A 24,325-nucleotide genomic window follows, 5' to 3' on the forward strand; every position below is an offset into this window, starting at 1 on the left:
ATATAATTGAATATGCCAAACATTTAACTGGTGGTTTATTATAAGGAACTTTTAAAAGACTGCTGAACTTCAAAGTAACTAATTCTGTGGAAAGGAATACTTTCCTTTTCTTTTCTTTGTGAGGCAGAGACTCGTACTGTCGCCCAGGCTGGAGTGCAGTGGTGTGATCTCGGCTCACTGCAGCCTCCGCCTCCCAGGTTCAAGCGATTCTCCCACCTCAGCCTCCCAAGTAGCTGGGATTACAGGCGTGCACCACCACACCTGGCTAATTTTTGTGTTTTTTGGTAGAGACGGGCTAGGCTGGTCTCAATCTCCTGACCTTCAGTGATCCGCCTGCCCTGGCCTCCTAAAGTGCTTGGATTACAAGTGTGAGCCACCACGCCTGGCCAGGAGTACATTTTTGTTAGACTTTTCATTGAAGACCATATAATATAAATTTTAATTTAAAGTTTAAAAAGTGTTCTATTCATTCATTTTACAAATGAGTCAGGAAGGCAAATTTTTATACAAGAGTAGAGAAAGCGTAGAAGATAAAAGAAACTCCAAGAAATGTGCATGTATAGATTTTTACGTGTAATTATTCTTTTATTTCACTGCTAAAGCCTGATGACAATAGAAGAAACTAACCCTATAAGAAATGCAACATTCAGTTATCTGACCTAGACTCCCTCATTCAATGTTTTCTTCTCTTTTTTTTTTTTTTTTTTTTTTTTTTGGGGACAGGGTCTTGCTCTGTCGCCCAGGCTGGAATGCAGTGGTGTGATCACAGCTCATTTTACAGCCTTGGCCTCTTGGGCTCAAGTGATCCTTCCACCTCAGTGCCCCAAGTAGCTGGGACTATAGGTGCAGGCCATCATTGATTAGCCTAGTTAATTTTTTAAGTTTTATTTTTATAGAGACAAGGTCTCACTATACCCAGGCTGGTCTTGGACTCCTGGACTCAAGTGGTCTTCCTACCTCAGCCTCCCAAATTGCTGGGATTACAGGTGTGAGCCACCATGTCCTGCTTAATTCAGTATTTCTGTGTACCTTACTGAGACCAATAATGTGATCTCTCTCTTCAACCCAGTTTTCTAATATTTCTAAGTCCTAAGTCCTGCAGCAAAATGGCTTGAATATATTTTTTCCATTATAGTTTTTTTATTATGACTAAAAACACATGATATAAAATTTAGCAAGTGAACCATTTTTAAGTATATAGTTCAGTAGTAAGTCTATCATGTGGTGAAACAAATCTCTGTAACTTTTTCATCTTGCAAATCTGAAACTATACCCATTAAACAATTCCCCCACTTCATACAATCCCTGGTAATCACCATTCTACTCTGTTTCCAGGAATTTGATTACTTTATATACCTCATATAAGTGGAATTATATAGTGTTTTGTCTTTTTGTGACTGGCTTATTTCACCTAGTGTAATGTTCATCCATGTTGTAGCTTGCGACAGAATTTCCTTCCTTTTTAATGCTGAATGTTCCGTTGTGTGTGTATACTCCATTCACATTTTCAATAAGTTTGTTGAGTTTGGGTTGAAATCTTATATACAGAACCGTGTTGTGGCATTCAGGGTGATTGAAAAGTAAGTACTACTCTAGGGCAGTGACTTCAGGCTTTTGAATACATTACCTTATCCATAAAACATGCTTGACCAAATTCTCAATATATGTATATTGATGTCTACTACTATCGATCCAGATGTTAAACATTGACAAAATTTAGTTTCTTCTCCTTACTTTCCTTCTTCCCCTTCTTTCCTCTGCTTTCCCCTCCCCCTGCCCCCATCCCTCCTTTCTTCTTGTCCCTTCTCCTTTCCCTCTACTTCTTCCCCTGTCACTTTCTGCTCCTCTACCTCCTTCCCTTCTCCTTCTGCCCTTTCCCCCTATTTATCAAAAAATAAATCTAAGTAGAAGTTGTAGTATTTTCCTTCCATATTCTGGTGAATCATTTTGTACAACTACCATGGAGACTGCCTTGCTCTGTGGTTTGGAGACAAATCACCACTTTCTATTAAGATATTTATTATTTCATTTTTATAGATATTTATGGAGCCATGTTCAAGATACTGTGTATGGTAATGATCCTAGGAAGACTTTGAGGGTCAGTCTTTCTAAAAGCTGGATAGTATCATCTTCCAGACTTTTTTTGTTTGTTTGTTTTTTTGAGACAGAGTCTCACTTTGTCACCCAGGCTGGAGTGCACTGGCATGATCCTGGCTCACTGCAACCTCTGCCTCCCAGGTTCAGGTGATTCTTGTACCTCAGCTTCCCAAGCAGCTGGGACTACAGGTGCACACCACGACACTTGGCTAATTTTTGTATTTTTAGTAGAGATGAGGTTTTGCCATTTTGGCCTGGCTGGTCTCAAACTCCTGGTCTCACGTGGTCTGCCTATCTCAGCCTCCCAAAGTGCTGGGATTACAGGCATGATCCACTGTGCCTGGCCAGACTTTTTTTTTTTAATCACTAATCTTATTCTTTGATGATTAAGAAGTACCTTCAATTAATTGCTTCTTTAATCCTTTTATTTTTGGAATATTTGAAGTTTACTTGGAAAATCATGTTTTACATTTAATTTTGAGGATTTGTTTTATACTTAGTGTTCACGTACATTTGTAGTTCTCACACTTTTTACCTGAAGATAAAGGTTAACATATACCTCTTAGGAGACTGAGGACTTAGACTGAATTGGCTTGCTGAAAGCAAGAAATAAATTTGAAATCTGTTTGTCTTAAACTTACATGACTTTTATCTTTTCCATATTTGGGGGGCTCAGTTAGAAGGTCCAGACTAATGTGCCTCCTGAAGCTTCGTGTATACTCTGGCACACTCATGAATAGCTCTGTGGATATGGGTGCCTTAGATTGAGAAATAGAGAGTGAGACCTGCTGGTTAGTTTAAGTTCAGTTATTTTGTTGTTTGTTTTGTTGTTGAGACAGGGTCTTGTTCTGTTGCCTCGGCTGGAGTGCAATGGTGTGATCTCAGCTCACTGCAACCTCCACCTCCTGGGCTCAAGTGATCCTCCCAAGTGGCTGGGACTACAGGCATGTGCCACCATGCCCAGCTAATTTTTCTATTTTTTTGTAGAGACTGGGTTTCACCATGTTGCCCAGGCTGGTCTTGAACTCTAAGTTCAGTTTTTAAAGAAATGACATTTAAATCTACATTCAGAATATTAATTTCATTGTGCTGATTTTAAATGATAAACTGAAAAATAAATATTAACTTAATAACCTTCCCCTTATATTTTAGTTTTAATCACAGCAATATATGTGTGTGGTAACAAGTCTAGTAGTACAGAAGAATTTATAGGAAGGAATGTTGTCTTATTCCTCTGCTCCTCCCCTTCCCTATGTGTAGCCTGTTAGCCATTTCTCCATTTCTGTTTTGGGTTCTTTGGGGAGTTACTTTTATAATTCTTAGAAAACCACAGTGCAGATATTCTGAGGGTGAGGAAAGGATTGTTAAGGGAAGGAAGGTGTGTTTGTCTGTACAGTCTACTATCTTGACATGGAAGCTTTGTTTTAAAAAGTACAGGAAGGGGAACATCACACACTGGGGCCTGTCGTGGGGTGGGGGGATGGGGGAGGGATAGCATTAGGAGATATATCTAATGTAAATGACGAGTTAATGGGTGCAGCACACCAACATGGCACATGTATACTTATGTAACAAACCTGCACGTTGTGCACATGTACGATAGAACTTAAAAAGTATAATTTTAAAAAAAAAGTGCTTCCTGGGAAAGCAACTGAAACTTATTTTTAAAATTTATGTCAGGACATGATTCTGTTTTTCCTGTGAATGCCTTAGTTTTTCTTCAGCCACTTTCTAGCCTCCCTATACCTCTTAAAATTCATAAATTCTATATTCAAGTTGCTCTTAATTTCTCCCTAATACTATTTTCTTTCTTCTGTTACTAATAAAGTAGCTGTTTTCCCATAATAGTAGAACCGTAGGGTTAGTTTGCACCCAAGGAATGGCAGACATTCTTGATATTTGATTATTAGCATTTTCAAAAACAACCAGTTGAACACCCAGCAGCTATAGTTTTTATTGGTGCCCCTAAGCTTCACGACCAATCTGACCCAGCAGGATTCAAGCATAAAATTGCCTTAAGTCTTCCTACAATTGGAGGACAAAGAAGAGGGAGTAACTACCCTATTGACAAGTCACAGGTCATTTCTTGTTTACTGGGTGGCATCGCTAAGGTCTTTTTAGTTAAAGCATCTAAAGTAATACACATTCATTACTGTGAAACTGCCAATTTTTTTTCCTTTGGTCCTGCTTCATTAAAAGTGTTGTTTTTGTTGTTGTTTTTGAGATGAAGTCTTGCTCTGTTGCCCAGGCTGGAGTGCAGTGGTGCGATCTTGGCTCACTGCAACCTCCCCCTCCCAGGTTCAAGCGATTCTCCCGTCTCAGCCTCCCGAGTAGCTGGGATTACAGGCACGTGCCACCATGCCTGGCTAATTTTTGTATTTTTAGTAAAGGCAGGGTTTCACCATGTTGGCCAGGCTGGATCCTGACCTCAGGTGATCTGCCCACCTCTGCCTCCCAAAGTGCTGGGATTATAGGCGTAAGCCACCGCACCCAGCCAAAAAGTGTTTTAATAAGTGGTTTTATACTTCCTGGTGTTGAGTCTGTAAATTTTAAACATTTCCTCCCAGTGTGGTTAATATTTTCATGTCACGTGACTGGATTCACAGCTTGTAGTTTCAAATGTTTCTGTCTTTAAAAACTCTCTTATATTTTACTTTTAAAACTATTTTTGTCTACCAGTGGGTCAGTAAAAGAAAAAAAGAAAACTATTTTTATGACATACTAATCTTGGCAAAAATCTATTAATTTAACATTGTACGTTTTTTTTTTTTTTCAGAGATTGTCTATACTTCTTGGTTCACATGCTTTTTAATAACATAAAAACAAAAACAGCCAGGTGCAGTGGCACAAGCCTGTAGTCCCAGCTACTCAAGCATCTGAGGTGTGGGTATCCCTTGAGTCAAGGGATTAAATCCAGCCTAGGCAACATAAGGAGACCTCCATCTTTTAAAAAAGACAAAACAGTAATGTTAAAGCCAAATGATAAATCGATATATTTATCTTAAAACTTAGCATTAAGTTTTTGAAAGGTAAAAAAATATCTCTATATTTCTCACTTTTCACTTGATGAGAAGTTGGTAAACTACCGTTTAAGTTTTAGAATGTGTGTTAATGTATGCAGCAGTAATACTGGAAACTTGATTGTTGGTTATCAAATGTTAGTAAGAACAAAGAAAAAAATCAGCACATTTAATCTCACAGTTCCTTTTAAAATCATTTGAAAGATTAAGTAATAATCATGCCACTTTTTAGTAATCTCTTAGAATACTAATATTTTATTCATCTTTCCCTTTTTCTGAAATAACCAAATTACTGTGTTAAACTCAGCTTGACTGTAGCTTGTTATAATGCATGTGCATGCTGTGTCTGCAAGCTGAGACGCTTCAAACAATAAAACCAAATTGTATTACAGCACAAGTATTTGCATTCCTTTGGAAGGTCAGTAAAATCTCATCAGAGCCATTAAAGGAGAATATTGGTGTGCCTTAATGTGGAATTCTTTGCCTGTGTATTAGATCATGCCTTTGTCTGCAAAATCCTTGACTGTCTACTGGTGATTTGCATTTTGTAACTCAAGGTTGATTAAAGATTTGTATAACTTTTTTAATGCTAATCTCTTTAGTATTCTGAGGTAATATACTAAAAAAATACTATCTAATTATAGAGTGTTCACAAAATAAAACAACAAAATTGCATTATTTTCTTCTTTGTAATTCCATTGACTAGAAAATTCTGTCTCTGAGCCGTTTCCGAAAGTTTGAATCAGTTTAAGTAGTTATGGTGCCTGAATTTTGTTTATATTTTCTAATGAAAAATATAGTTTTAGATATAAGGCCACATCATTACCGAAGAATCTCAGAAGGGAGTTGTTGCTTTTAATTAACACTGACATCCCATGATAATCTTTAAAAAAAAGCAAAGTAGAAGGATGTTGGAAATTTCCTATCGTGTTCCTAGTTAAATTGTGGACTGATTTATGGGCGGATATTACATCCTTTTATTTTTCACATACAATAGATAAGTCAGCATTTAGAGAGTGAGGGACAAATTGAGGAAAAAGCAGAGGTTGCTAGACAGAAATGATTTTTGTCTTCCTCTACTTATTTTCTTACCTGCTGTGTACTTTCATAATCTCAATCTTATTTTTTTGTGTGTGCTTATTTGTAGTTAACCTTAGCTCTTATGTAAACACAGGTGAAATAAATGCAATGAAAATAGTACTTCAGTAACATTTTATTTTCTTTTTGTTAGTTTCTTCACTAGTTGAAGAAGGAGAAAAACAGAACAAACGTTTTAGGCCGTCAAAAATGTCTTGCAGAGAATCTGCCCCACTGACCCCTTCCTTGGCACCAGTAAGCCAGGAGTCACTGGCGGTTAAAGAAAAGTTCATCCCACCTGAGCTCAGTATCTGGGACTATTTCATAGCTAAGGTAATTAAAATGCTATCTAGATCAATATTTTCATAGTCAAATAGAAATGAGAATATCAGAAATAAGTGTCATTTTTGGTGCTTCCAAATGTTTTCCCACTTTGGTTTAGAAAATTTTCATTAGTATCAGGCTACATTCCAAAAATATATACCCTAGAATATTTTGACCATATTTCATACAGTTTTTAAGGCAGTTTTTTGGTAAATTATGACATTTGCATTTTAAACAATAGCTTTTGCATTTTATTATATTTCTTATAAGATAAAAGAGAATTTGCGTAACATCTTCATGTTAATGTACTTGATGGTGATTAAGGAATCAAAGTGCTCTGGTCATCTATTATCCATATACTCTTTTTTTATACTACAGCAGTCTCTCATTATTCTGAAATGCATAAATTTCAATTACCAGTGTTAAGTAACATTATTCCCTCAACAACATGGTTCAAATTTGTTACCACAGTGTATTAAATATAAGTAAACTTCCCTGCTAGCGCTTCATTCTAGAAATCACTTCGTAAATGTGCACTTTTTGATCAGTGACCAATCATGTCAGTTCTTTTAAAGTCTTTCAGTGATTGATTATGTAGCACCTGTTACTCAGTTCATACACAGCAAAGCATGCAGTTGTTTTGCTTCATCTCCTGTGATAAATCCATATGATAGTGTACAAAATTGGATTTGATCAAAAGAGAGAAGTGGCCAACTAAGATGAAAGTGCATCCATAAAAAAAGTGATAGTACTGAGAGTGAAATTCAAGTTGAACATAAATGAAGTTAGAGAGAAAATAGCCAACTGTGGGTATGTTGACAGTGCTGCCATTTGAAAGACTCTAGATGAACAGCCAGAGGAATTTAGTGAAAGTGAACTTATAAATGTAGAAAGTAGTTGTGATAAAATGATGAAGATGTTCAGAGATAGTGACTTTGCCAAAAAACTTTACGTTAAAGGGATTCACAACATTGAAAATGCAAAGAACAGTATGTTGGAAGCTGATAAAATCTTAGAAATGTGACAGTTTGTTTAAGGCACAGAAGAAATGCTTGCTTCATATCCTGAGTTACAGAGATAGAAGGCAATCGCTATTCAAACTATTCTTGATAAAATGTTTTATTTCTTTGTATTCCTAATGTTTTAATTACAGTATGTTAAAATTAGTTTATTTAAAAAAACTTTTTCTATACATTTATAGCTGATGGTAAGAGTTTTTAGGGTTTTGACAAATATCTTTAAAGGTCACAAAACATTTGTAACTTTTCCCATTGATTATTATTGCTCTGTATAGTTTATGCGTGCATGGTCATTTTTGTAGGCATGCAATACTGTGCAAAATAAGGACTGCCTATATAAGTATCTTTCACTTTTTGTGTCATCAGCCACATCCCTCACATTCTCAATTTCCAGACGTTCTCCTGCACAAATTGACATCTAACTGTAACTGTTCTCTGGTGACACAAGTCTCCCAGGCCTGCTAAGCTATGGCTTTTATTTTTCTCATATCCTAAATGTTTAAGGGTAGTGAAGGGAGTTTGGGTCTCCTTGTTCCTCACTGCCCTTTTTTGAGTCACTTATTCATTCATATATTCCACAAATGTTTATTAAGCACTTCATTTATCTAGGAATATCTTTATTTCACCTCTATATTTTGAAGGAGAGTTTTGCTGGATATAGGATTGTTGGTTAGCAAGGCCTTCTTTAGCTATCTTGTTTCTGAATCTTTTTGTTAAATATTTAGTGTCTGCCCTTCCACCCAATCAATATCACAACCTCAAAGTAGTTGAGATGTTACCTTCCCTAATTGTTTGCTACTGAGATCTCTGTTGCTTTTGATAATGCCTGTGTGCCTAGAATTTTAAAGACAATCCTGTCTGGCAGGGCATCAGAACTCTTAGTCTTCACAGCCTTTCCTGCTGACCCTGGTGGAACACCTACACCATAGAGATTGGGGTGGGATGGGAACAGCTCCTGACCAAGTTCTTACTGTTTTACCCAGATCAGATCCCATAGATTTTTAAAAATAAATACTTCTCTATGTGTTATATGCATGGGTCAACCATTGTTTGTTTTCTACAATTTTGTTCAATTTTATTGTTGCTTTTTGGAGAAAGGACTTACCAAGCTCTTTACTCAGCTGTTGCAGAAGTTCCACTCTCCCTGCTGTGTTTCTTTGTTGGTCTTCCAAGGTTTTACAACCCTTTTTTCAAACTTCCTGCATCTCCCCTTCCATCCTATCCTCACTCTTAATTGATGACCTCACCTTGTAAGTCACTGAGAAAAATAAAATCAGACAAAACTTTTTCATCATCCCAATTTAAAGTTACAGATCAATTACATTTGCTCCTGTCTTATTTCCTCCTGTTATAATGGAGAAAGAGTCCTTCTATCAGACACCTTTTCTCGAGTTTTACTCTGAATTGCATTCTTTCTTTTCTTCTCTACTTTCCCCTGTGTTTTCAGTTCTCTTCCTCTCTGTTGAATCCTTCACATCAGGAGAGAAATGTGCTTTAGTATCTCCCATTCCAAACCCCTGCTTTGACCCTGAAACTTTTTCCAGCTGCTATCCCATTTCTCTGTTCCCACTCACATTCAGCTTTTCAAAACTAGACACATTTGCTTTCTACTGCCTTTTTCCCCTTTCATACTTACTTATATAACTTTCTGACCCAGTTACACCCATTAAAACTGATCTTGTTGAGATTCACGTGATATCCATGTCAAATGTAGTGGAAACTTTTAAATTATTTTCTTACCTGTCTTCTTAGCATCATTCAACATTCTTCACTACTCCCATACTGAAATGCTTTTCTCTCCTTTTCTCTTGATGACAATCTCTTGTAGCTTTTTTTCTTAAACTTACTATTTATTCCTTCATAATCTTCTTTCTTCATCCTTCCTCTTCTATTTGACACATAAATCTTGGTCTTCGTGATTTGGGCATTTTTATATCGATTTTTCCCAAAACCTTCCCTCTCATACCCAGTCTTTCCATTTTATGAAATTGTATATTCACCCTTATAATTGCTTAGGCCAAAAACCTAAGAGTCATTCATTTTTCCTCACCTTCTCTTGTTCTCCAAATCTATCAGCAGACCTTTTGGTGCTTTCTCCAGAATATATCTTAAATCTACTACTTGTCTCTAGCTTCATTACTAACCACCTATATCCAACCTGCCAACTCCTGTTTTAGTTACTGATGTCTCCATTTCTACCCTTGCCGTTTAGCTTTTCTCTCATAAGAGAGTGATCATAGTGATATACTTAGCATATAAACCTCAGTACCTGTCTTCTACCTACAACTTATTGGTGGCATTCCCTTACATTCCTTTACCATGGCCTACAAGACCCTGTCTGAGCCGTCATTTGCTATTCTCTCCAACCTTTCTCCCAGCATTTTTTTGCTTAGCAGACTTGATCAAACTACTATTTTCATACCAAACTCTTTCTGCATTATTTTTCCCCTGTCTAAAATGCTTTTCTTCCCTCTTGTTATATGGCTTGTTTCTTCTTGTCATTTAGTTCTCGTACTTTTCAAAGAGGCCTTCCATGGTCAGCTTATCTCAATTCTCCTTATTCTCCATTTCTTTTCTTTGTAGCACATAATACAGTTTGTATTTAGTTTTCTGTTATTTGCCTATTTTTTTCCAGTAACATGTAAAAAGTAAATGAGGGTGGTGATTGTATCTGTCTTAAAAATTCTTAAATCCGGTAGAATTCTTGCTGCACAGTGGATACTTAATAAATTTTTGCTGAATGGATGAATAAATAATGGAATAGTATCAATTGATGTCAAAGGCATAGGATGGTAAGATAATAGTTACTTAACTCTCTTATAATGAAGTATCTGCAAATGAGATGAATTATTACTATTAGACTATATGTTTGAATGTATTAAATTAGATATGTGGCTGCTAAATTTCATGATTTCTTTATTTTAGCCTTTTCTACCCCCTTCTCAAAGTAGAGCCGAATATGATTCAGAGGAGAGTCTGGGAAGTGATGATGATGACGATGATGATGATGATGTTTTAGCATCAGATTTCCATCTCCAGGAACATTCTAATTCAAATTCATATAGGTATGGAATATTTTATTTTAAATTTCTTTTTAAAAATAATGGTGTATATAAATAATATTTTTGAAAAAATTACATGCGAAATTAATAGCTTGTTGACTTTATAACACATTATAACCCAGATTTCTTTAGTTGAAATTGTTAAATTCCTTTCCTTAACAATAATTTCTCTGTTGACTTTATAACACATTGTAACTCAGATTTCTTTAGTTGAAATTGTTAAATTCCTTTCCTGAACAATAATTTATCACATACCTTTGGTTGTCCATTAATGGACCATCCGTAATTTGCATCATTCCTCACAAATCTTGCTCCAAGATTATACCTTGCATTTTGGGCTCTAACATAAACAAGTTCTACTGTTTTCATCTGGAAAATATAAAATATTTTCAGTAGAACACTAGTACTATAAGATGTCAATAGGTACTATCTTCAAAAAGTACTCTGTATGTCATATACATGTTCTAAATGCTCACCTCTAGCTCCAATACTGCGTTATTCTTACATTCATGAATGATGGAATATTATCTAGTCTCTATTGATATGTTTACATCTAAAACGTGTATGTTTTACTAAAACATGGTATGTTAATGGTGTGATAAAAAATGTGAATTTTCCAAAAGAAGTAAATATATGAGGGACATTGAAGTCATTCTTTATTTGAAAGTTACCATGAGATTTTTACTTCCTGGTTTATTGAGGTTTTTCACCCTGCTGAATGAATTTTACTTTTTGAATATATAAATCATTTAAAAGTCAAACTGCACAACTCAACAACAAAAAGGTAAATAATTAAAAAAATGAACAAAGGGCTGGGCATGGTGGCCTATGCCTGTAATCCCAGAACATTGGCAGGCTGAGGTGGTCAGATCACTTGAGCGCAGGAGTTCAAGACCAGCCCAGGCAACATGGCAAAACCCGATCTATATTTCTAAAAAAAAAAATTTTAATGAACAAAAAACTTGAATAGACATTTCTCCAAAGACGATATGAAAATAGCCAATAAGCTCATGAAAAGATGCTCAATATCATTAATCATTAGAGAAATGCAGGTCAGTTTCCCAATGAGACAACATCTCATATGCATTAGGATGGCTACCAAAAAAAAACAAAAAAACAAAAAAACAAAATAACAGTGCTGGCAAGGATGAGGAGAAATTGGAATCTTTGTGCACTTTGGTGGGAATGTAAAATCGTGCAGCAACTGTGGAAAATGGTATACTGGTTCCTTAAAAAGTTAAAAATAGAATTGCCATATGATCCAGCATTTCCACTATGGATATATACCTGAAAATATTGAAAACAGGGACTGAAACAGGTATTTGTACTTCCCATGTTCTTAGCAGCATTATTTACAGTAACTGAGGGGAAGAAACAATCAAGTGTGTTTTAACAGATGAATTACTAAACAAAATGTGCTATGTACGTTCAACAGAGTATTATTCAGCCTTAGGAAGGAAATTCTGACACATGCTGCAACATGGATATAATGCTAAGTGAAATAAATCAGTCACAGAAAGGGTTATAGTATGTGATTTCACTTACATGAGGTACCTAGAATAGTGAAATACATAAAGAATAAAAATAAAATAGTGGTTTTCAAGGGCTGGCGGTGGGGGGAGAATGGGGAATGAATTTAGAGTTTCAGCTTTGCAAGATGAAAGGAATTCTGGAGTTGGATGGTGGTGGTGGTTGCACAGCAATGTGAATGTACTTAATGCCCCTGAACTATAAAGTTAAAAATGGCCAAAATGGTAAATTTTATGTTTTTGTATTTTACCATTAAAAAATTACTAAAAATTCAATCCTTTAAGAAATAAATATGTTCCACTTGAAATAAAAGAGAAGCTGACTTTTTTAAAAATCAAACTATATAAAAATGTGAAATCACAAGTTTTACTTAAACTTCTCTTTACTCTATCCAATTTCTTCTGCACATCCTCTACAGCTAACCACTTTTATTAGCTTCTGGTTTATCCTTCTGTTTGCAAAAATAAGCAAAAGCATCTATCTAAATTTATTCCCCCTGCTTTCTTGCAGAGAGGGTGGCATACTACATATAGTGTTCTGCTACCTGCTTTTTATTTATTACTACATACCAAAACTGACTCCATATTAACACTTAGAGATCCTTCTTCATTCATCCTTATGGTTACCCTAATATTCCATAGGTCAAAAATAGTTATTCAACAAGTACTCTCCTCATGGACAATTTTGGTTATTTCTACACTTCTGCTATTGTAGATAAAGCTGACATGACTACCTCTATGCATATATTATTTTGTTTTCATAGAGGGGTATGTTCAGGTTGATTCCTGATAGTGGAATTTGTTGAGTCAAAGGGTAGTATACTCTTCTAAATCCCTATAGAAATCGTTAACAGATCCATCGTTGCTTTATTTTTAGTTGGTCCTTGATGCGGTTGGCGATGGTGCAATTGGTGCTCAACAATTTGAAGACTTTTTATCCCTTCGCAGGTCATGATCTTGCAGGTAATAAATAGCTCAACATGAGCTAATGGTGCCATTGCTTTTGACTTACTACTCTGTTGTTGTTTTTTTGTTTGTTTTTTTTTTGTCTGGACTAGGGGAAAAGTTTAGTGATTTCCTGTTATAGAAGTTAGATTTCTTTTAACTAAACCAACCATCTGTAAATGTATCCGTCATACTGTTAGGTGCTTGAGGATGGCGACATCCAAGAAATCAAGGGCACTGAATGTGATGTGATTGACTGTATTGAGACTCTATCCCCAAGTGTTGAGGGATTTTACAATGGAGAGAAAACTAAGCAAATGCAAAAGCTAGCAATTATTAACTTCAAAGGAGGAAAAGATTGTACAGGAAAGAAAGGGGCATGATAACATACTAAGTGATTCTGCTACGAACTATAGTTCCCTATATATGATAAGGTAAACACAAAAATACCAATTTAACCAAAGATTTTTATGAGACACTATCATAATGATGGACAGAGGAGTTTATTCTCATTATGCCGTAGTAGTAAATCAGTAGGTCATTTCTAAAATTGAAAAATTAAGTATTAAGCATGTTATTTAGATATAGGGAGGTAAGTAGTAGAAATAACTAAAAGTTGAAACTGAGATCAGTACTCAAGAGTATGGATGGGCAAAACTGCTAAGTGCTGAGTTCCATGGCAAGTATTATTTAATTTTAACTTTATGTATTGTTTTCATTTTCTACAGATCTTAAAGAGTTATATGCCATACAGAAATTAGTCTGATACAAATTAAAGCAGGGGTGTCCAATCTTTTGGCTTCCCTGGGCCACACAGGAAGAAGAATAATTGCCTTGGGCCACACATAAAATACATTCATACTAACAATAGATGATGAGCTAAAAAGAAAAATCACAAAAAATTTCATAATGTTTTCAGAAAGTTTATGAATTTGTGTTGGGCTTTATTCAAAGCTATCTGGGCCGCATGCAGCCTGTGGGCCATGGGTTGGACAAGTTTGATTTAAAGCGATTTAATTTTCCCCACATACATATTTTCATAATCTTCAGATACATTTTTCTTGTAATATTAAAGTCAAAAGCAGTAATGTTGAAATACACAGATTTATGGCATACCTTTTGTAATCCACTGGGTTTCTTTGCCCACCTCACCTTGCACATCTTCCCTGCCAAAGTGTATGTTAATATTTCATCTCAGTCTTTTTTTTTTTTCCTGCATCTGCTCTCCCCTCTCTCATTTCAGTCTTTCTTAAAATTGAATATGGCATTTTACTGCATAAGATTAATATGAGTCAATGTTCCCATTTTAGAGCTTCCAGTTAGTTCACCTCTTTGTCATGCGGTTCTAAAAACTCTTCAATGTTGGGAACAAGTTCTTCTCCGACGACTTGAAATCCATGGTGGGCCACCTCAAAATTATATCGCAAGTCATACCGCCGAAGAGAGTTTGTCTGCAGGTCCTGCAATTCTTCGCCACAAAGCTTTACTGGAACCTACAAACACTCCTTTCAAGTAGGTTTTCTTATGAATGCTATTTGGGTTTTTTTGTTTGTTTTTTGAGATGGCGTCTCGCTCTGTCATCCGGGCTGGAGTGCGGTGGCACAATCTCAGCTCACTGCAGCCTCTGCCTCCTGGGTTCAAGTGATTCTCCTGCCTCAGTCTCCTGAGTAGCTGGGATTACAGGCGCCTGCCACCACGCCTGGTTAATTTTTGTATTTTTAGTAGAGATGGGGTTTCACCATGTTGGCCAGGCTGGTCTCAAACTCCTGACCTCAGGTGATCCACCCGCCTCGGCCTCCCAAAGTGCTGGGATTACAGGCGTGAGCCACCGCACCCGCCCTGAATACTGTTTTTAAGATAGGAGTTTTACTTTTTGTGCTGTACATTCTTGTCATAACTACTCAACCCTGCCATTGTAGAATAAAAGCAACCATAGACAACATGTACACAAATATATTCAGTTTTTGTCCAATAAACTTTATTTCTTAAAATGGTAGGTAGGCTAGATTTGGACTGTGAGCTGTAGTTTATTGATGCCTGCTCTAGAACAATGCTTTTCAAAATAGCTGGTCACAAAAGTGTTAAGATGAAAGTTTATAGCACTAAACAACAAGCAGTCAACAGATTCAGCACAATTCCTGTCAAATTACCGACATCATTCTTAACAGAATTAGAAAAAAATTATTCTAAAATCAGATGGAACCAGTAGAGAGCTGGAATAGCCAAAGCAATCCTCAGCAAAAATAACAAGGCATCACATTACCTGACTTCAAACTGTACTACAAAGCAACAGTAACCAAAACAGCATGGTACTGGTACAAAAATAGACAAATAGACCAGTGGAACAAAATAGAGATCCCAGAAATAAACTCACGTCATGAGGATTTGTTCTACAAATTATTTCATCACTCAGGTAGTACTAAGCCTGGCACCCAGTAGTTATTTTTCCTTTTTTGGAGACAAAGTCTTGCTCTATTAATCAGGCTGGAGTAGAGTGGCACAATCACAGCTCACTGCAGCCTCCACCTCCTAGGCACAAACAGTCCTCCTGTCTCACCCTCCTGAGTAGCTGGGATCACAGGCACACACCACCATGCCCAGCTAATTTTTTGTATTTTTTGTAGAGACAGGGTTTCACCTTGTTACTCAGGCTGGTCTCAAACTCCTGTGCTCAAGCAGTCCGCCTGTCACAGCCCCGCAAAGTGCTGGGATTTTAGCTGTGAGCGACCGTGCCTGGCCCCCAATAGTTATTTCTGTGATACTCTTTCTTCTCCCCACTTCCCCCTCAAGTAGACCCCACTGTCTGTTGTTCCCTTCTTTGTGTTCATGAGTTCTCAACATTTAGCTCCCACTTATAAGTGAGAACATACAGTGTTTGGTTTTCTGTTCTTGTACTAGTTTGCTAAGGATAGTAACCTCCAGCTCCATCCATGTTCCCACAAAAGATGTGATCTCATTCTTTTTTATGGCTGCATAGTATTTCTTGTATCTGTACCACATTTTCTTTATCCAGTCTGTCACTGATGAGCGTTTAGGTTCCATGTCTTTGCTATTGTGAATAATGCTGCAGCGAACACTTGTGTGCATGTGTTTTTTATGGTAGAATGATTTATATTACCCTAGGTATATACCCAGTAATGGGTTTGCTAGGTCAAATGATAGTTCTGTTTTTAGCTCTTTGAGGAATCGCCATACTGCTTTCCACAATGACTGAAGTAATTTACACTCCCACTGACAGTGCGTAATTGTTCCCTTTTCTCTGCAACCTTCCCAGCATCTGTTATTTTTTATAAATAATCTGTTATTTTTAAATGATAACCATTCTGACTGGTATGAGATGGTATCTCATTGTGCTTTTGATTTGCTTTTCTCAAATGATCAGTTATATTAAGCTTTTTTCTTAGGCTTATTGGCACATACGTCTTCTTGTGCAAAGTGTCTGTTCATGTCCTTTGCCAACTTTTTAATGGTGGTGTTTTTCTTTTTTAAATTGGTTGAAGTTCGTTATAGATGCTGGATATTAGACCTTTATCAGGTACATAGTTAGAAAGTATTTTCTCCCATTTCTGTAGGTTGTCTGTTTACTCTGTTGGTAGTTTCTTTTGTTTTGCAGAAGCTCTTAAGTTTAATTAGATCCTATTTGTCAATTTTTGCTTTTTTTTTTTTTTTAATTATACTTTAAGTTTTAGGGTACATGTGCACATTGTGCAGGTTAGTTACATATGTATACATGTGCCATGCTGGTGCGCTGCACCCACTAACTCGTCATCTAGCATTAGGTATATCTCCCAATGCTATCCCTCCCCCCTCCCCCCTCCCCACCACAGTCCCCAGAGTGTGATATTCCCCTTCCTGTGTCCATGTGATCTCCTTGTTCAGTTCCCACCTATGAGTGAGAATATGCGGTGTTTGGTTTTTTGTTCTTGCGATAGTTTACTGAGAATGATGGTTTCCAATTTCATCCATGTCCCTACAAAGGACGTGAACTCATCATTTTTTATGGCTGCATAGTATTCCATGGTGTATATGTGCCACATTTTCTTAATCCAGTCTATCATTGTTGGACATTTGGGTTGGTTCCAAGTCTTTGCTATTGTGAATAATGCCGCAATAAACATACGTGTGCATGTGTCTTTATAGCAGCATGATTTATAGTCCTTTGGGTATATACCCAGTAATGGGATGGCTGGGTCAAATGGTATTTCTAGTTCTAGATCCCTGAGGAATTGCCACACTGACTTCCACAATGGTTGAACTAGTTTACAGTCCCACCAACAGTGTAAAAGTGTTCCTATTTCTCCACATCCTCTCCAGCACCTGTTGTTTCCTGACTTTTTAATGATTGCCATTCTAACTGGTGTGAGATGATATCTCATAGTGGTTTTGATTTGCATTTCTCTGATGGCCAGTGATGATGAGCATTTTTTCATGTGTTTTTTGGCTGCATGAATATCTTCTTTTGAGAAGTGTCTGTTCATGTCCTTTGCCCACTTTTTGATGGGGTTGTTTGTTTTTTTCTTGTAAATTTGTTTGAGTTCATTGTAGACTCTGGGTATTAGCCCTTTGTCAGATGAGTAGGTTGCAAAAATTTTCTCCCATTTTGTAGGTTGCCTGTTCACTCTGATGGTAGTTTCTTTTGCTGTGCAGAAGCTCTTTAGTTTAATTAGATCCCATTTGTCAATTTTGGCTTTTGTTGCCATTGCTTTTGGTGTTTTGGACATGAAGTCCTTGCCCACGCCTATGTCCTGAATGGTAATGCCTAGGTTTTCTTCTAGGGTTTTTATGGTTTTAGGTCTAACGTTTAAATCTTTAATCCATCTTGAATTGATTTTTGTATAAGGTGTAAGGGAGGGATCCAGTTTCAGCTTTCTACATATGGCTAGCCAGTTTTCCCAGCACCATTTATTAAATAGGGAATCCTTTCCCCATTGCTTGTTTTTCTCAGGTTTGTCAAAGATCAGATAGTTGTAGGTAAGCGGCGTTATTTCTGAGGTCTCTGTTCTGTTCCATTGGTCTATATCTCTGTTTTGGTACCAGTACCATGCTGTTTTGGTTACTGTAGCCTTGTAGTATAGTTTGAAGTCAGGTAGTGTGATGCCTCCAGCTTTGTTCTTTTGGCTTAGGATTGACTTGGTGATGCGGGCTCTTTTTTGGTTCCATATGAACTTTAAAGTAGTTTTCTCCAATTCTGTGAAGAAAGTTATTGGTAGCTAGATGGGGATGGCATTGAATCTGTAAATTAACTTGGGCAGTATGGCCATTTTCACAATATTGATTCTTCCTACCCATGAGCATGGAATGTTCTTCCATTTGTTTGTATCCTTTTTTATTTCCTTGAGCAGTGGTCTGTAGTTCTCCTTGAAGAGGTCCTTCACATCCCTTGTAAGTTGGATTCCTAGGTATTTTATTCTCTTTGAAGCAATTGTGAATGGGAGTTCACTCATGATTTGGCTCTCTGTTTGTCTGTTGTTGGTGTATAGGAATGCTTGTGATTTTTGTACATTGATTGTGTATCCTGAGACTTTGCTGAAGTTGCTTATCAGCTTAAGGAGATTTTGGGCTGAGACAATGGGGTTTTCTAGATAAACAATCATGTCATCTGCAAACAGGGACAATTTGACTTCCTCTTTTCCTAATTGAATACCCTTTATTTCCTTCTCCTGCCTGATTGCCCTGGCCAGAACTTCCAACACTATGTTGAATAGGAGTGGTGAGAGAGGGCATCCCTGTCTTGTGCCAGTTTTCAAAGGGAATGCTTCCAGTTTTTGTCCATTCAGTATGATATTGGCTGTGGGTTTGTCATAGATAGCTGTTATTATTTTGAAATACGTCCCATCAATACCTAATTTATTGAGAGTTTTTAGCATGAAAGGTTGTTGAATTTTGTCAAAGGCTTTTTCTGCATCTATTGAGATAATCATGTGGCTTTTGTCTTTAGCTCTGTTTATATGCTGGATTACATTTATTGATTTGTGTATGTTGAACCAGCCTTGCATCCCAGGGATGAAGCCCACTTGATCATGGTGGATAAGCTTTTTGATGTGCTGCTGGATTCGGTTTGCCAGTATTTTATTGAGGATTTTTGCATCAGTGTTCATCAAGGATATTGGTCTAAAATTCTCTTTTTTGGTTGTGTCTCTGCCCGGCTTTGGTATCAGGATGATGCTGGCCTCATAAAATGAGTTAGGGAGGATTCCCTCTTTTTCTATTGATTGGAATAGTTTCAGAAGGAATGGTACCAGTTCCTCCTTGTACCTCTGGTAGAATTCGGCTGTGAATCCATCTGGTCCTGGACTCTTTTTGGTTGGTAGACTATTGATTATTGCCACAATTTCAGCTCCTGTTATTGGTCTATTCAGAGATTCAACTTCTTCCTGGTTTAGTCTTGGGAGAGTGTATGTGTTGAGGAATGTATCCATTTCTTCTAGATTTTCTAGTTTATTTGCATAGAGGTGTTTGTAGTATTCTCTGATGGTAGTTTGTATTTCTGTGGGATCGGTGGTGATATCCCCTTTATCATTTTTTATTGTGTCTATTTGATTCTTCTCTCTTTTTTTCTTTATTAGTCTTGCTAGCGGTCTATCAATTTTGTTGATCCTTTCAAAAAACCAGCTCCTGGATTCATTAATTTTTTGAAGGGTTTTTTGTGTCTCTATTTCCTTCAGTTCTGCTCTGATTTTAGTTATGTCTTGCCTTCTGCTAGCTTTTGAATGTGTTTGCTCTTGCTTTTCTAGTTCTTTTAATTGTGATGTTAGGGTGTCAATTTTGGATCTTTCCTGCTTTCTCTTGTGGGCATTTAATGCTATAAATTTCCCTCTACACACTGCTTTGAATGCGTCCCAGAGATTCTGGTATGTTGTGTCTTTGTTCTCGTTGGTTTCGAAGAACATCTTTATTTCTGCCTTCATTTCGTTATGTACCCAGTAGTCATTCAGGAGCAGGTTGTTCAGTTTGCATGTAGTTGAGCGGCTTTGAGTGAGATTCTTAATCCTGAGTTCTAGTTTGATTGCAGTGTGGTCTGAGAGATAGTTTGTTATAATTTCTGTTCTTTTGCTGAGGAGAGCTTTACTTCCAAGTATGTGGTCAATTTTGGAATAGGTGTGGTGTGGTGCTGAAAAAAATGTATATTCTGTTGATTTGGGGTGGAGAGTTCTGTAGATGTCTATTAGGTCTGCTTGGTGCAGAGCTGAGTTCAATTCCTGGGTATCCTTGTTGACTTTCTGTCTCGTTGATCTGTCTAATGTTGACAGTGGGGTGTTAAAGTCTCCCATTATTAATGTGTGGGAGTCTAAGTCTCTTTGTGGGTCACTCAGGACTTGCTTTATGAATCTGGGTGCTCCTGTATTGGGTGCATATATATTTAGGATAGTTAGCTCCTCTTGCTGAATTGATCCCTTTACCATTATGTAATGGCCTTCTTTGTCTCTTTTGATCTTTGTTGGTTTAAAGTCTGTTTTATCCAAGACTAGGATTGCGACCCCTGCCTTTTTTTGTTTTCTGTTTGCTTGGTAGATCTTCCTCCATCCTTTTATTTTGAGCCTATGTGTGTCTCTGCACGTGAGATGGGTTTCCTGAATACAGCACACTGATGGGTCCTGACTCTTTATCCAACTTGCCTGTCTGTGTCTTTTGTCTGGAGAATATAGTCCATTTACATTTAAAGTTAATATTGTTATGTGTGAATTTGATCCTGTCATTATGATGTTAGCTGGTGATTTTGCTCGTTAGTTGATGCAGTTTCTTCCTAGTCTTGATGGTCTTTACATTTTGGCATGATTTTGCAGCAGCTGGTACCGGTTGTTCCTTTCCATGTTTAGCGCTTCCTTCAGGAGCTCTTTTAGGGCAGGCCTGGTGGTGACAAAATCTCTCAGCATTTGCTTGTCTGTAAAGTATTTAATTTCTCCTTCACTTATGAAGCTTAGTTTGGCTGGATATGAAATTCTGGGTTGAAAATTCTTTTCTTTAAGAATGTTGAATATTGGCCCCCACTCTTTTCTGGCTTGTAGGGTTTCTGCCAAGAGATCCGCTGTTAGTCTGATGGGCTTCCCTTTGAGGGTAACCCGACCTTTCTCTCTGGCTGCCCTTAACATTTTTTCCTTCATTTCAACTTTGGTGAATCTGACAATTATGTGTCTTGGAGTTGCTCTTCTCAAGGAGTATCTTTGTGGCATTCTCTGTATTTCCTGAATCTGAATGTTGGCCTGCTTTGCTAGATTGGGGAAGTTCTCCTGGATAATATCCTGCAGAGTGTTTTCCAACTTGGTTCCATTCTCCGCATCACTTTCAGGTACACCAATCAGACGTAGATTTGGTCTTTTCACATAGTCCCATATTTCTTGGAGGCTTTGCTCATTTCTTTTTATTCTTTTTTCTCTAAACTTCCCTTCTCGCTTCATTTCATTCATTTCATCTTCCATTGCTGATACCCTTTCTTCCAGTTGATCGCATCGGCTCCTGAGGCTTCTGCATTCTTCACGTAGTTCTCGAGCCTTGGTTTTCAGCTCCATCAGCTCCTTTAAGCACTTCTCTGTATTGGTTATTCTAGTTATACATTCTTCTAAATTTTTTTCAAAGTTTTCAACTTCTTTGTCTTTGGTTTGAATGTCCTCCCGTAGCTCAGAGTAATTTGATCGTCTGAAGCCTTCTTCTCTCAGCTCGTCAAAATCATTCTCCATCCAGCTTTGTTCCGTTGCTGGTGAGGAACTGCGTTCCTTTGGAGGAGGAGAGGCGCTCTGCGTTTTAGAGTTTCCAGTTTTTCTGCTCTGTTTTTTCCCCATCTTTGTGGTTTTATCTACTTTTGGTCTTTGATGATGGTGATGTACAGATGGGTTTTCGGTGTGGATGTCCTTTCTGTTTGTTAGTTTTCCTTCTAACAGACAGGACCCTCAGCTGCAGGTCTGTTGGAATACCCTGCCGTGTGAGGTGTCAGTGTGCCCCTGCTGGGGGGTGCCTCCCAGTTAGGCTGCTCGGGGGTCAGGGGTCAGGGACCCACTTGAGGAGGCAGTCTGCCAGTTCTCAGATCTCCAGCTGCGTGCCGGCAGAACCACTGCTCTCTTCAAAGCTGTCAGACAGGGACATTTAAGTCTGCAGAGGTTACTGCTGTCTTTTTGTTTGTCTGTGCCCTGCCCCCAGAGGTGGAGCCTACAGAGGCAGGCAGGCCTCCTTGAGCTGTGGTGGGCTCCACTCAGTTGGAGCTTCCTGGCTGCTTTGTTTACCTAAGCAAGCCTGGGCAATGGCGGGCGCACCTCCCATAGCCTTGCTGCAGCCTTGCAGTTTGATCTCAGACTGCTGTGCTAGCAATCAGCGAGATTCCGTGGGCGTAGAACCCTCCGAGCCAGGTGTGGGATATAGTCTCGTGGTGCGCCGTTTTTTAAGCCGGTCTGAAAAGCGCAATATTCGGGTTGGAGTGACCCGATTTTCCAGGTGCGTCCGTCACCCCTTTCTTTGACTAGGAAAGGGAACTCCCTGACCCCTTGCACTTCCCAGGTGAGGCATTGCCTCGCCCTGCTTTGGCTCGCGCATGGTGCGCGCACCCACTGGCCTGTGCCCACTATCTGGCACTCCCTAATGAGATGAACCTGGTACCTCAGATGGAAATGCAGAAATCACCCGTCTTCTGCGTCGGTCACGCTGGGAGCTGTAGACCGGAGCTGTTCCTATTCGGCCATCTTGGCTCCTCCCCCCAATTTTTGCTTTTGTTGCAATTCCTTTTGGGGTCCTTGTCATAAAATCTTTGCCTGTTCCTGTGTCCGGGGTGGTATTGCCTAGGTTGTTTGCTAAAATTTTTATAGCTTTTGGTTTTACATGTAAGTCTTTAATCCATCTTGAGTTGATTTTTGTGTATGTTGCAAGGAAGGCGTTCAGTTTCAATCTTCTGCATTTGGCTAGCCGGTTATCCCAGCACCATTTATAGAATAAGGAGTCTTTTCTTGATTGCTTGTTTTTGTCAGCTTTGTCAAAGATCAGATGGCCAGAGGCGTGTCACCTTACTTCCCATTTGTCTATTCTGTTCCAGTGGTCAATGTGCCTGTTTTTGTACCAATACTGTTCTGTTTTGGTTACTGTGTTTTTGTAGCATACATCGAAATCAGGTAATGTGATTCCAATTTTGTTCTTTTTGCTTAGGATTGCCTTGCTATTCAGGCTCTTTTTACGTTCCATTTTAATTTTAAAATAGGTTTCTCTAGTTCTGTGAAGAATGGTGGTGGTGGTTTGTTAGGAATAGCATTGAATCTGTAAATTGGGCAATATGGCCAGTTTAATGATATTGATTCTTCTTCTCCATGAACATGGGATGTTTTTTCCATTTGTTTGTGTCTTATCTGATTTCTTTGCACAGTGTTTTGTAATTATTGTAGAGATCTTTCACCTCCTGGTTAGCTGTATTCTTAGGTATTTTATTCTTTTTGTGGCAGTTGTGAATGGGGCTGCCTTCCTGATTTGGCTCTCAGCTTAGCTGTTGTTGGTGTATAGGAATGCTAGTGATTTCTTGTACACTGATTTTTGTATCCTGAAACTTTGCTAAGTTGTTTATCAGATCTAGGAGCTTTTGGGCTGAGACATGGGGTTTTCTAGATATAGAATCATGTTATCTACAAACAGGCATAGTTTTACTTCCTCTCTTCCTATGTGGATGCCTTTTATTTCTTCCTCTTTCCTGCTTGCTCTGGCCAGGACTTTCATTACTAGGTTGAATAGGAGTGGTGAGACAAAGCATCCTTGTCTTGTGTTGGTTTTCAAGGAGAATGCTTCCTGCTTTTGCCCATTCAGTATGATGTTGGCTGTGGGTTTGTCATAGATGGCTCTTACTATTTTGAAGTATGTTCTTTCAATACCTAGTTTATTGAGAGTTTTTACATGGATTGATGTTGAATTTTATCAAAAGCCTTTTCTTCATCTATTGATATAATTATGTGGTTTTTGTCTTTAGTTCTGTTTATGTGATTCATCACATTTGTTGATTTGCATATGTTGAACCAAACTTGCATCCTGGGAATTAAGCCTACTTGATCATGGTGAATTAGCTTTTTGATGTGCTGCTGGGTTTGGTTTGCAAGTATTTTGTTGAGGATTTTTGTGTTGACATTCATCAAGGATATTGGCTTGAAGTTTTGTGTTTTTTTTTTTGTTACTTCTGCCAGGTTTTGGTATCAGGATAATGTTGACTTCATAGAATTAGGTGTGGAGGAGTTCCACCTCCTCAGTTTTTTGGTATAGTTTTAGTATGAATGGTACCAGCTTTTCTTTGTACA

The 24,325-nt window shown here is 37.9% G+C and overlaps 1 protein-coding gene across 18 annotated transcripts in view; it reads left to right on the plus strand.

The window, feature by feature from the left end:
• DMXL1 (Dmx like 1) overlaps positions 1-24,325 on the plus strand; it is a 191,492-nt gene that overhangs the window by 119,358 nt on the left and 47,809 nt on the right. For all 18 annotated transcript variants that reach the window (XR_010156981.1, XR_010156982.1, XR_010156983.1 and 15 more), the window contains 4 exons: positions 6,349-6,527; positions 10,463-10,602; positions 13,006-13,091; positions 14,384-14,585. Coding sequence is in view for 15 of the 18 variants with exons in the window: in XM_063810591.1 (XP_063666661.1) it covers positions 6,349-6,527; positions 10,463-10,602; positions 13,006-13,091; positions 14,384-14,585 (607 nt within the window). In the remaining 3 variants the exon portion in view is untranslated. The remainder of the gene's footprint in view (positions 1-6,348; positions 6,528-10,462; positions 10,603-13,005; positions 13,092-14,383; positions 14,586-24,325) is intronic.

The sequence above is a fragment of the Pan troglodytes genome, chromosome 4, assembly GCF_028858775.2.
Source record: "Pan troglodytes isolate AG18354 chromosome 4, NHGRI_mPanTro3-v2.0_pri, whole genome shotgun sequence".
Taxonomy (NCBI): domain Eukaryota; kingdom Metazoa; phylum Chordata; class Mammalia; order Primates; family Hominidae; genus Pan; species Pan troglodytes.